The 13,662-nt window shown below is 44.4% G+C and overlaps 1 protein-coding gene across 1 annotated transcript in view; it reads left to right on the forward strand.

Moving 5' to 3' along the window:
• Positions 1–3,419: 3,419 nt before the first annotated feature.
• The window catches only part of LOC137377475 (coagulation factor IX-like), a 59,838-nt gene continuing 49,595 nt past the window's right edge, over positions 3,420–13,662 (forward strand). The window contains exon 1 of the mRNA XM_068047098.1: positions 3,420–3,591. Within this exon, the coding sequence (XP_067903199.1) occupies positions 3,525–3,591 (67 nt within the window). The 5' untranslated portion in view covers positions 3,420–3,524. The remainder of the gene's footprint in view (positions 3,592–13,662) is intronic.

The raw sequence follows: 13,662 nt of genomic DNA on the forward strand, positions 1-13,662 counted from the left end.
GAGAAAGCACATATACAGGCAAAGAAACCGATGAGCTGTAAAGTGATGAAACAAAGAAAGACTTGCATTTCTATAGTGCCTTTCAAGATGACAGGACATCCCAAAGCGCTTTACAACCAATGAAGTACCTTTGAAGTGTAGTCAATGTTGTAATGTAGGATGGGGTGGAGAATAGGAGTTGGTTAACTGATGTGATAAATGGGGGCACTATGAGAGAAATTACAGAAACAAAAGACAGGCAAAACACACAGAATGTGTGAGTAGGAACATCGGAAGAGGAAGATTGTGAATCTTTGGAATTCTCTACCCCTGAAAGTAGTGGATGATCCATCGTTGAATATATTTAAGGCTGGAATAGACAGGTTTTTGGTCTCTCAGGGAATTAAAGGGATATGGCGAGGGGCAGGAAAGTGGAGTTGAAGCCCAAGATTAGCCATGATATTGAATGGTAGGGCAGGCTCGACAGACCATATGGTCTACTCCTGCTCCTATTTCTCATGTTCTTATATTCTTATATAGGAGGTCATTCAGCCCCTCGAAACTGTTCCACCACTCAATTAGATCATGGTTGATCTGTATCTCACTATTTACCCATCTTGGTTCTGTAACTCTTAATAACCTTGTCTAAGAAAAATAATTAAAGAATAGTTAAAGCAGGATAGTTAAGTTGTCGAGAGCAGCGTGAAATCCTGGCCTGGAGTTGACTTTAGACATTAGGAGATAGAAGGTTGGTTTTGGCCACAGTCAACAAGAGCCAGTCAGCTCTCATCTGCTCAAGAAAAGTCATTGCCATTTAATAGAGCCACGGATGTCTGGAAATATTGCCAACATTGAGCAGAATTTAAACATATCTCTATGACAGGCAAATGGCAGTAAATATTGCAAAACTATTTTATCCCTGTGAAGGTAATTATTAACTTCCCGGTACTAAATGTCAATGACTACCAGAACAGCAGTTATCAGGCAGGTTCTCATACTATGAAATTATGGAATCATACAGCACAGAAAAAGGCAACAATCTTCAGCCAGATGTTCCGAGTTGATGATCCATCTCGGCCCCCTCCTGAAGTCCCCAGCATCACAAATGCCAGTCTTCAGCCAATTCGATTCACTCTGCGTGATATCAAGAAACCACTGAAGGCACTGGATACTGCAAAGGCTATGGGTCCTGACAATATTCCACCAATAGAACTGAAGACCTGTGCTCCAGAATTTGCCGCACCCCTAGCCAAGCTGTTCCAGTACAGCTACAACACTGGCATCTACCCTGCAATGTGGAAAATTGCCCAGGTCTGTCCTGTACACAAAAAGCAGTACAAGTTCAACCCGGCCAATTACCGCCCCATCAGTCTACTCTCAATCATCAGCAAAGTAATGGAAGGTGTCATCAACAGTGCCATCAAGCAGTTATTGCTTAGCAATAACCTGCTCAGTGATACCCAGTTTGGGTTCCGACAGGGCCACTCAGCACCTGACCTCATTACAGCCCTGGTTCAAACATGGACAAAAGAGCTGAACTCAAGAGGTGAGGTGAGAGTGACTGCCCTTGACATCAAGGCAGCATTTGACTGAGTATGGCATCAAGGAGCCCTAGCAAAACTTGAGTCAATGGGAATCAGGGGGAAAACTCTCTGCTGGTTAGAGTCATATATAGCGCAAAGGAAGATGGCTGTGGTTGTTGGAGGTCAATCATCTCAGCTCCAGGACATCACTGCAAGAATTCCTCAGGGTAGTGCCTAGGCCCAACCATCTTCAGCTGCTTCATCAATGACCTTCCTTCAATCATAAGGTGAGAAGTGGGGATGTTCGCTGATGATTGCACAATGTTCAGCACCATTCACAACTCCTCAAATACTGAAGCAGTCCGTGTAGAAATGCAACAAGACCTGGACAATATCCAGGCTTGGGCTGTTAAGTGGCAAGTAACATTTGCACCACACAAGTGCCAGGCAATGACCATCTCCAACAAAAGAGAATCTAACCATCTCCCCTTGAAATTCAATGACATTACCATTGCTGAATCCCCCCACTATCGACATCCCAGGGGCTACCATTGACCAGAAACTGAACTGGAGCAGCCATATAAATACCGTGGCTACAAGAGCAGGTCAGAGGCTAGGAATCCTGCGGCGAGTAAATCACCTCCTGACTCCCCAAAGTCTGTCCACCATCTACAAGGCACAAGTCAGGAGTGTGATGGAATACTCTCCACTTGCCTGGATGGGTGCAGCTCCAACAACACTCAAGAAGCTCGACACCATCCAGAACAAAGCAGCCTGCTTGTTTAGCACACCATCCACAAACATTCACTCCCTCCACCACCAACGCACAGTGGCAGCAGTGTGTACCATCTACCAGATGCACTGCAGCAACTCACCAAGGCTCCTTAGACAGCACCTTCCAAACCCATGACCTCTACCAACTAGAAGGACAAGAGCAACAGATGCATGGGAACACCACCACCTGCAAGTTCCCCTCCAAGCCACACACCATCCTGACTTGGAACTATATCGCCGTTCCTTCACTGTCGCTGGGTCAAAATCCTGGAACTCCCTTCCTAACAGCACTGTGGGTGTACCTACCCCACATGGACTGCAGCTGTTCAAGAAGGCAGCTCACCACCACCTTCTCAAGGGATGGGCAATAAATGCTAGCATAGCCAGTGATGCCCAAATCCCATGAATGAATTTTTTTTTAAAGGCCATTCAGCCCATTGTGCCTGTGTCCCATTAGTCCCTCTCCCCTGCTCCTTTCCCATCGCCCTGCAAATTTCTCCTTTTTCAACTATTTATCCAATTCCCTTTTGAAAATTACAGTTGAATTTTCTTCCAATGCCCTTCCAAGCAATACATTCCAGATCACAACGGCTCGCTGCATAAAATTCTCCTCATCTTCCCCCCGGTTCTTTTGCCGATTACCTTAAACCGATGTCTGCTGCTTACCAGTCCTTCTGCCAGTGGAAACAGTTCCTCCTTATTTATTCTATCAAAACCCCATATAATTTTGAATACCTCTTTCAAATCTATGCAATGAAATTCCAAATGCTGTTTTTCATCTAACAGCAGGTTAGTGACTTAAAATTCTTCATTTGTAGCTCAGAAGTGATGCGAAGACTAAGCATGAAGTGTTTGCATTTTGGTTGATAAAGGTTGCGATAAAACTGGCTTGCTTGCATTTGATTTGGCGAATACATGATAAGCTTTATAAACAGATAGTTTTGTTTTTATTATTTCATCTATAACGCAAAATCTTCCTAAGAAAAGAAATCATCGAGGTTTCAAATTGTGCAAATATTAATGTGTGAAATGTTGATTTTCAGCTTGTTTCCTGAAATTGTATGCTGCAGTTTCTAGATCTGGTCACCACTGTCAGAGGTTATTTGGATTTGAACCAGGTCTCTGAGTAAACTATATTGTAAATAGAGCACAGTAAACTACATGGACTCTCTAGCTAATCATTGAACTGCTGGTCTCCTTCCTTTCATTTAGTTCATGCACTAAATTTCTATTTTCAAACAGACGATAATGGCTGAAATCTACTTGCTATTAATTGCCACCCTTCTGGGACTTTTCAAGTGCAGTAACTGCGAAGGTATGTAATCTTCATGTTAACTTGTTTCGAGAAAGTAAAATACAATGGAAGAAACTGCAGGCTTCAAAACTTCTAATTTTTTTTTTTAATTTTCTTTCTTTCACATTACCTGATGAACTAGGTACTATATCAATTCCGATCAACCTTTCCGAAGCTATTTTCTCCTCTTGTTCTGGGATGCTCCAGTGAGGGACAGGCCTTATAGTGATTTTACATATTCTTATGATCTTATAAAATGTACTGCTGGAGGTTTAGAACTCAGTCAGTAGGAATTCTTATGATGTGGCTCATTCTCGGGGCGTAGGCGTTGCTGGCAAGGGCCAACAGTTATTGCTCGTCACTGGTAGCAGTTTGGTGCAACTGAGAGGTTTGGTTTGCTGGGCCATTTCAGAGGGCCGTAAAGAGTCAACCACATTGTTGTGGGTCTGGAGTCACATATAGGCCCATATCGGGTAAGGACAGCAGGTTTCCTTCCCTAAGGGATAATAGTGAAGCAGTAGGGATTTTAACAACAATTTGACAGCTTCTTGATCAGTTTTACTGATGCCAACTTTTTATTTTCACATTTATTGAACTAAATTCAAATTCTCAAACTGAATCTGAACTTACATTCTTTGGATTGTTAGTTCAGTAACAGAACTACTAAACTAACTGTACCTAATCCATATTTAGATCACGAGCTAAGATTTTCCCAGGCAATTTGTTCAACAAACATTCAGTACCTCCAAAAATTAGTCAACCATAAGAAATCCCACCTGAGATATTTGATGACTTTCAATATAGTCAGTCATTCCATCCCATTATGCATTTGCACAAATAATCCCACAGTTCTCTCCATCATTACCAGGTTCTACACAGGAGGTGCCTGTAAGCGGAAACCTTCCGATAAGGCATTGGTCTCCTCACCCCACCAAAAGAGATCCTGAGCTCATACCCTATCTTGATGGGACATGCAGTCCAATATTTGAGTTTTCATGAACTACCATACTTTAGGCATTACAACGATGACTGGTGCCATAAAGCCCGATACCAACAAGTAAACCTGAGCCATGATCCACAGTGCAGACAGCAGTGAGGCAGAATTGTTCAATGTCACCATCCCATTCAATAGCTTCCTCAATGATGATTGATGCCATCACAAGGATTGTCTCCAAGTGCCTGTTCTAGACATTTATGAAAGAACAGTGATGCTCATTTTCACTTGTGATCTTTGTTAATGCTGGCCTCACTGAGACCGCGACCCAAGTTTTTTTTTAATCACTATTCACGGGATGGTGGAGTCACTGGCAAGGCCAGAATTTATTATATAACCCTAATTGCTCTTGAGAAGCTCTTGAACTGCTGCAGTCCATGTGGCGTAGGTACACCCACAGTGCTGTTAGGAAGTTCCAGGATTTTGACCCAGTGACAGTGAAGGAACGGCGATAGGAGAGCAACTTGCAGGTGGTGGGTGTTCCCATGCATCTGCTGCCACCGTTCTTCTAGGTGGTAGAGGTCGCAGGTTTGGAAGGTGCTGTCGAAGGAGTCTTGTTGAGTTGCTGCCATTCATCTTGTAGGTGGTACGAACTGCTGCCACTGCATGCCGGTGGTGAAGGGAGTAAATGCTTAAGGTGGGGGATGGGGTGCCGATCAAGCGAGCTGCTTTGTCCTGGATGGTGTCGAGCTTCTTGAGTGTTGTTGGAGCTGCACCCATCCAGGCAAGTGGAGAGTATTCCATCACACTCCTGACTTGTGCCTTGTAGATGGTGGACAGACTTTGGGGAGTCAGGAGGTGAGTTACTCACAGTATCATGGCTTTGAACATCACAACAGGGGATCTTAAAAAGAATTGGTTGGAAGTTACAAGAGGTACCTGTCCAAGTTGTTGGTAAGTATTGGCACCTGCTGGTTGTCAATTTTTGTTTGGACTAAGTCATGTTAGTGCACTGATAATGGATTCAGTTATATTGCTGTAAAATGAGCAACAAGAAGGCCTTCAGGTTGATTGATGTGCTAATAACCAGCTAAATCAACATGTCATCATAAGAACAAGTACTGAAGATAGACCATCCTGGTTGTCTATAATTTGCCATATTATGGATACTCCCTCAGCTAGATGATCTGTTGTGGTACCTTTCTATCAAGTTGCTCAACTGTCCCTTAAACATAAGAACATAAGAAATAGGAGCAGGAATAAACTATTCGGTCCCTCACGCCTGCTCCACCATTCAGTCCAGTCATGGCTGATCTTCTACCTCAATTCCACTTTCTTGCTCCCTCTCCATATCCCTTAATTCCCTAACAGACCAAAAATCTGTCGATCTCAGCCTTATGGGCGGCACAGTGGCGCAGTGGTTAGCACCGCAGCCTCACAGCTCCAGGGACCCGGGTTCGATTCTGGGTACTGCCTGTGCGGAGTTTGCAAGTTCTCCCTGTGACCGCGTGGGTTTTCACCGGGTGCTCCGGTTTCCTCCCACTGCCAAAGACTTGCAGGTGATAAGTAAATTGGCCGTTGTAAATTGCCCGTAGTGTAGGGAGGTGATAGGGAAAATGGGATTACTGCAGGGTTGGTATAAATGGGTGGTTGTTGTTCGGCACAGACCTGGTGGGCTGAAGGGCCTGTTTCAGTGCTGTATCTCTAAATAAAAAAAATAAATTAATTAAATATACTCAATGATGGAGCATTCACAACCCTCTGGGGTAAAGAAGTCCAAAGATTCACAACCCTTCGAATGAAGATGTTTCTCCTCATCTTGGTGCAAAATGATCGACTCCTTTCCTGAGACTGTGCCCCCGTGTTCTAGATTCCCCAACCAAGGGAAACAACCTCTCAGTGTCGAACCTGTCAAGCCTCTTGCATGTTTCAACGAGATCACCTCTCATTCTTCTAAGCTCCAGAGAATATAGGCCCAATTTACTCAGTCACTCAGCATAGGACAATCCTCTCATCCCAGGAACCAATCTAGTGAACTTTCACTGTACTGCCTCCAAGGCAAGTATTATCCTTCCTTAAATATGGACCAAAACTGCATACAGTACTCCAGGTGTGGGCTCACCAAAGCCCTGTACAACTGTAGCAAGACATCCTTATTCTTGTACTCCAATCCCCTTGCAATAAAAGCCGACATTCCATTTTCCTTCCTAATTGCTTGCACGCTAACTTTCTATGAACCTTGTACAAGTACACTGGAGTCTTTCTGAATATCAATATTTTGAAATGTCATGCAGGCCTCCACCTGCTAAGGATGAGGCACATTAATTTCGCCACATGGACATTAAACTTCAAATTGTTACTGAGAAGAAAAGAGGGCCTGCTACAAGGAATTGCCATAAGGAAAGACATTTTTGCACATTAGCAGTGTTGGAACAAAGGAACCAGGCCCTGCTACCCCAATGCACAGAATTGACGTGGTCAGACCAGTTTAGTCACATGACTAACTGACTGTTGCAGAGTTTTGAACTGATAGTTTTAAATTGGAGAAACAGTGTTTGAAGACAGAAAGCTCCTGGCTCCTGGATTGAGAACATCTCTGTCCTGTCTGCTCCCATCTCTTTCTCACCAGCCTTGGAACCCATTGAAGACACAGGAACACCAAGAGAGAAAATTTTCCTACAGGGAACAAGGTTTAAGAAGAATACTGGGCCCCAACATAAAGCAAGAATTACCTAGAAGCAAGGACACTACAGTGAGCTCGAAGAACCGTACAAACCTTTCAGATATTGATTCAAACCTTTCCACTTTATCTTTCTTCTGCTCTTTCCTGTCTCTATTTGCATGTGTGTATTGCGTATGCATGCTAGTGTGGGCGTGTAGTAAATCCGTAGGCATCAGCCGAATTAGAGTTTAAGTGAAGTTTTAATAAATTTCAACTTTGCTTCTTTAAACCTAAGAAAGCCTGTTTGTGTTGGTTTCTTTGCCTTAGAATTGGAAAGCAGTGAACAAGGATTCACCAAGGGGGAGCTAAAAACAGTGTGTTTAAAATTAAACCCTGTTACAGTAAGACCAGGTGAAGGTTGAGAGGGAACCCTAGACCTCTTTCTCACCTGGTCATAACAGAAGTATCAAGGCTTTTAAAAACTGTGCTGCTTTTCTGTTTTTATGACCAAAGTGAATAACTTGACACTTCCCCACATTATACTCCAGCTGCCACCTTGTGACCCATTCATGTAACCTGTTTGAATCTCTTTGCAGCCTTTTTTAAAGGCTTCCTCGGGGAAAAAATTGAAACCCGACCCGGCCCGGCCTGACCACATCCAACCTGAACCCGACCCGGGCCCGAGTCCTTTAATTTTTTTCCACACCTGACGTGACCCGACCCGACTGCTGTAGTAAAGTTAATGATATCAAACAGGTTATTGTGCTCGACCTTGTCCAAATGTTGTGATCCTGTTTATCCGTTCTGGCAACAGGCTATTACTGCTGAATGATGCAGATGGAGTTGGGAATCTGAGCTTGATCTTGTCACCAGGAACAAACAGCACACACCCATCCCCCCACCCCAATTTTCACACACGAGCATCCATAGTGCACTGTAGTGTAGAATCACTATTGGATGCATGGAAGGTACAGCATGAGCGCGATGACATCATAGAGACTCTCACTCGCTCACTGCAGAGTGCGGAGTCCGGACTTCACGTTTCCCACCTTGATCTGAATGTTCGATTGAAGATGATTCCCGAAGCAAGGCAGTATTGTGCACATCCAGCCCGACCTGTCCCGAGCCCGAATGCTGGACTCGAAAGAGAGACCTGACCCGATCCGAATCCGACACCTCGTCAGGTCTAGTCGTGTTCGGGTTGGGTTGACACGCTTTAGTCTCTTTGTCCGTTCCTCACAACATACATTCTAGCTAACTTTCTATCGGCAGCAAACTTGACATCCATGAGGCGCTGTGGGCCATCAGCAGCAGCAGAACTGTATTCAACCACAATCTGTCATCTCATGGCCCGGCATATCCCCCACTCTACCATTACCATCAAGCCCGGAGACCAACCCTGGTTCAATGAAGAGTGCAGGAGGGCATGCCAGGAGCAGCACCAGGCATACCTCAAAATGAGGTGTCAACCTGGTAAAGCTACAACCCAGGACTACTTGCATGCCAAACTGCATAAGCAACATGCGATAGACAGAGCTAAGCAATCCCATAACGAACAGATCAGATCTAAGCTCTGCAGTCCTGCCACATCCAGTCGTGAATGGCGGTGGACAATTAAACAACTAACAGGAGGAGGAGGCTCCACAAATATCCCCATCATCAATGATGGGAGAGCCCAGCATATCAGCGCAAAAGATAAGGCTGAAGCATTTGCAACTATCTTCAGCCAGAAGTGCCAAGTGGATGATCCATCTCAGCCTCCTCCTGAGGTCCCCAGCATCACAGATGCCAGACTTCAGCCAATTCGATTCACTCCACGTGATATCAAAAAATGGCTGAAGGTACTAGATACTGCAAAGTAAAGCGTGGCTGTCCGACCCGAACCCGACCAGACCCGACGACATGTGTCGGGTTCGGGTCGGGTTGGGTCTCTCTTCCAGGTCCAGCATTCAGGCTCGGGTTGGATCGGGCTGGTCGTGGACAGTGCTACCTTGCTCCGGGAAGTAATCTCCAAATGAACATTCAGGACATCAAGGTGGGAAACGTGCAGTCCGGACTCTGCACTCTGCACTGAAGCCTGGCTGCCCGACCAAACCTGACCACGTGTGTCAGGTTCGGGTTGGGTCAGGCATTTAAAAAAATTAAAGGACTCGGGCCTAGGTCAGCTTCGGGTTCGCTGTTGTCAGGTCGCTCCTGGGCTGGGTTTAATTTTATACCCAAGTCAGGCTTTACTGCAAAGGTTATGGGCCCTGACAACATTCCGGCAACAGTACTAAAGACTTGTGCTCCAGAAATAGCCGCACCCCTAGCCAAGCTGCTCCAGTACAGCTCCAATACTGGCATCTACCCAGCAATGTGGAAAATTGCCCAGGTATGTCCTGGGCACAAAAAGCAGGACAAATCCAACCCGGCCAATTACCATCCTATCAATCTGCTCTCAATCATCAGCAAAGTGGTGAAAGGTGTAGTCGACAGTGCTATCAAGCGGCACTTACTCAGCAACAAATTGCTCACCGATGCTCAGTTGAGTTCTACTTGGATCACTCAGCTCCAGACCTCATTACAGCCTTTGCCAAACATGGACAAAAGAGTTGAATTCAAGAGATGAGGTAAGAGTAACTGCCCTTGACATCAAAGCAACATTTGACCAAGTGTGGCCAAACCGGAGTCAATTGGAATCAGGGGGGAAACTGATTGGAGTCATGCCTTGCACAAAAGAAGATGGTTGTTGTTGTTGGAGGTCAATCATCTCAGCTCCAGGACATCACTGCAGCAGTTCCTCAGGGTACTGTCCTAGGCCCAACCATCTTCAGCTGCTTCATCAATGGCCTTCCCTCCATCATAATGTCAGAATTGGGGGTGTTTGCTGATGACTGCACAATGTTCAACACCATTCGTGACTCCTCAGATAATGAAGCAGTCTGTGTCCATATGCAGCAAGACCTGGACAATATTCAGGCTTGGGCTGATAAGTGGCAAGTAACATTTGCACCACACAAGTACCAGGCAATGTCCATCTCCAACAAGAGAGAATCTAACCATCTCCCCTTGATATTCAATGGCATTACGATCACTGAATGCCCCACTATCAACATCCTAGGGGTTACCATTGACCAGAAACTGAACTGAACCATCCATATAAATACTGTGGCTACAAGAGCGGGTCAGAGGCTGGGAATTCTGTGGCAGGTAACTCACTTCCTGACTCCTCAAAGCTTGTCCACCATCTACAATGAACAAGTCAGGAGTGTGATGGAATACTCTCCACTTGCCTGAATGAGTGCAGCTCCGACAACACTCAAGAAGCTCAACATCATCTAGGAAAAAGCAGCCCGCTTGATTGGTACCCCATCCACCACCTTCAACATTCACTCCCTCCTTCATCAACACACAGTGGCAGCAGTGTGTACCATCTACAAGATGCACTGCAGCAACTCACCAAGGCTCTTTAGACAGCACCTTCCAAACCCGCAACCTCTACTACCTAGATGGACAAGGGCAGCAGATGCATGGGAACACCACCACCTGCAAGTTTCTCTCCAAGTCACACACCCATCCTGACTTGGAACTATATCGCCGTTCCTTCATTGTCACTGGGTTATAATCCTGGAACTCCCTTCCAAACAGCACTGTGGGTGTACCTACACCACTTGGACTGCAGCGGTTCAAGAAGGCAGCTCACCACCATCTTCTGAAGGGCGATTAGGGATGGGCAATAAATGCTGGCCTAGCCAGCGATGCACACATCCCATTAATGAATAAAAAAACTAATATACGTTATTCTCTGTCTCTTCGTCTAAGTCATTAATATAAATTGCAAATAGCTGAGGCCCCAGCACTGATACTTTTGGCACTCCACTAGGTACAGCCTGCCAACTTGAAAAATGTCCCATTTATCCCTACTCTCTGCTTCCTGTCCCTTAACCAATCCTCTATCAATGTTAATATATTACCCCCAACTTGCGTATTATCCTTTTGTGCGGCTGCCTTTTGCTGGTTTCTAAAACACTCCCATTCCCACTAATCTTTGCAACATTATGAGCCTCTTCTTTTCATCTAACATTATCCTTAACCTCCCTAGTAAGCCACAGATGGATCGTTCTTACTGAGTTTTTGTTTTTTAATGGAATGCACTTTAGTTGAACATTTTGAATTATTTCTTTAAATGTTTCCCGTTGTTTATTTACTGCCCTATCCTTTTAGTATATTTACCCAATAAACCTTCTACAGCTCTCCGCTCATACCTGTGTAATTGGCTTTGTTTAATTTCAATATTCTTGTTTGGGACTAGAGTATGTTGCTTTCAAGCTTAATATGGAATTCAACTTATTATGATCACTTTTTTCCCAGAGGATCTTTGACTATGAGATTACTAATTAAACCTACCTCATTGCACAACGCTAGATCGGCTCCAGAATGTACTGTTCCAGGAAACTGTTGTGAAAGCATTCTACAAATTCATCTTCCAGATTACCTTTGCCAACTTGATTTGTCCAGTCGACATGAAGATTACATGTTTCACATTTATTACATTGCCTTTGTTACAAGCTCCAATTATTTCTTGCTTAATGCTCTCTCCAATGGTATAACTGCTGTTCGGGGGCCTATACACTACTCCCACCAGTGCTTTGTGACTCTTTCTGTTCCTAATCTCACCCATACTGATTATACTTCCTGATCTTAAAGGCCAAGATTCTGTCTCACTAATGATTTATGTCATCCTTTACTATCAGGGCTACACCTCCTTTTCCATTCTGTCTGTCTTTTTGAAATGTTGTGTACCCTGGAATATTTATTTCCCAACCTTGGTCACCTTGTAACTAGGTCTCTGTAATAAAGATTAGACCTACACTATTTATCTCTATTTGTGTCACTAGTTCATTTATCTTATTTTGAATGCTTTGTGCATTCAGATAAATAGCCTTTAATTTTTATTTTACCGCTATTCTTTGCTTGTACCTTATTTGCTGATGCACTATTACCGTTCTGCTCTCTGTCACTTCCTGTCCCACTCTGTTTTTATCCAAGTCACTACACTACTCTATCGCCTCAATTTTAGACTTTAGATTTCTGAAACTCCCTGCACCTGACCGCTCCCACCACTTTCAGTTTAAAGTCCTATCCACAGCCCTAGCTATGCAATTCACAGGACACTGACCCTAGCCCGGTTTGAGTGGAGCCCATCCAATGGAGCAGCTCCCTCTTTCCCCAGTACTGGCACCAGTGCCCGATGAATCGAAATCTTTTCTTCTCACTTCACTCTTTGAGCCACATGTTTAATTCTCTAATCTGCTTGACCCTGTGTCAATTGTAGCATGGCTCAGATAATAGTACAGAGATGATTATCTTTGAGGCTCTGCATTTTAATTTGGATCCTAATTCCTTAAACTCTCAGCAGAACATCATTCCTTGCTGTACTACAATGTTGGTTCCTACGTGAACTGCAACAACAGCATCCTCCCATCCCACCCCACCACCCCAACTCCAGTTTTGTCTCCAGCTGCGAGATGATGCCTTGGCACCGGGCAGGCAACACAAACTTTGGATCACCCTTTCTTTGTGCAATGAACAGTACCTATCTCCCTGACTATACTGTTCCCTATCACTACCACATTCCTTTTCGCTCCCCCCACTTGAATAGTATCCTGCACCATGGTTTTCCCATCCATCCTGCACTCCTTGTTCTCTACCTTTTTATTCTTTCATGGGATGTGGACGTCGCTGGCAAGGCAAACATTTGTTGCCCATCCCTAATTGCCCTTGACAACTGAGTGGCTTGCTAGGCCATTTCAGAGGACAGTTAAGAGCCAACCACATTGCTGGTTTGGAGTCACATGTCGGCCAGACCAGGTTTCCTTCCCTAAAGAACATCAGTGAACCTAATGGGTTTTTACGACCATTCCGATGTAAGGTCACTGACCTGAAACGTTAACTCTGTTTCCCTCTCCACAGATTCTGTCTGACCTGCTGATTATTTCCAGCATTTTCTGTCGTTATTTTAGATTTCCAGCATCCGCTGTATTTTGCTTTTGTTTGATTCCAATTTACCTGGGCCAAATCTGATCTCACCCCACTGAAATTGTCCCTTCTCCAATTAATTATTTTTACCTTTTCCATATCCAATCTAAGCCTTATAATACTATGATCACTCTCCCCTAAATGTTCCCCAACTGACACCTGATTCACTTGACCCATGTCATTCCCCAGAATTGGATTCAGCAATGTCTCCTTGTTGGGCCAGAAACGTACTGATCTAGAAAATTCTCCTGAATACACTTCAGAAACTCTTCCCCTCTCTGCCCTTTACAGTATTACTATCCCAGTCTATTTTAAGATAATTAAAGTTCCCCATTATAACTACTCTATGCACTTTCCTGTAATTTCCTTGCAAATTTGTTCTTCTATATCTTTCCCATTAGTTGGTGGCATTTAGGATACATTCAGCAGTGTAATAGTACCTTTATTGTTTCTCAGCTCTAACTAAATAGATTCGGTT

Source organism: Heterodontus francisci, chromosome 15, assembly GCF_036365525.1.
Source record: "Heterodontus francisci isolate sHetFra1 chromosome 15, sHetFra1.hap1, whole genome shotgun sequence".
In the NCBI taxonomy this organism is placed as follows: Eukaryota; Metazoa; Chordata; class Chondrichthyes; order Heterodontiformes; family Heterodontidae; genus Heterodontus; species Heterodontus francisci.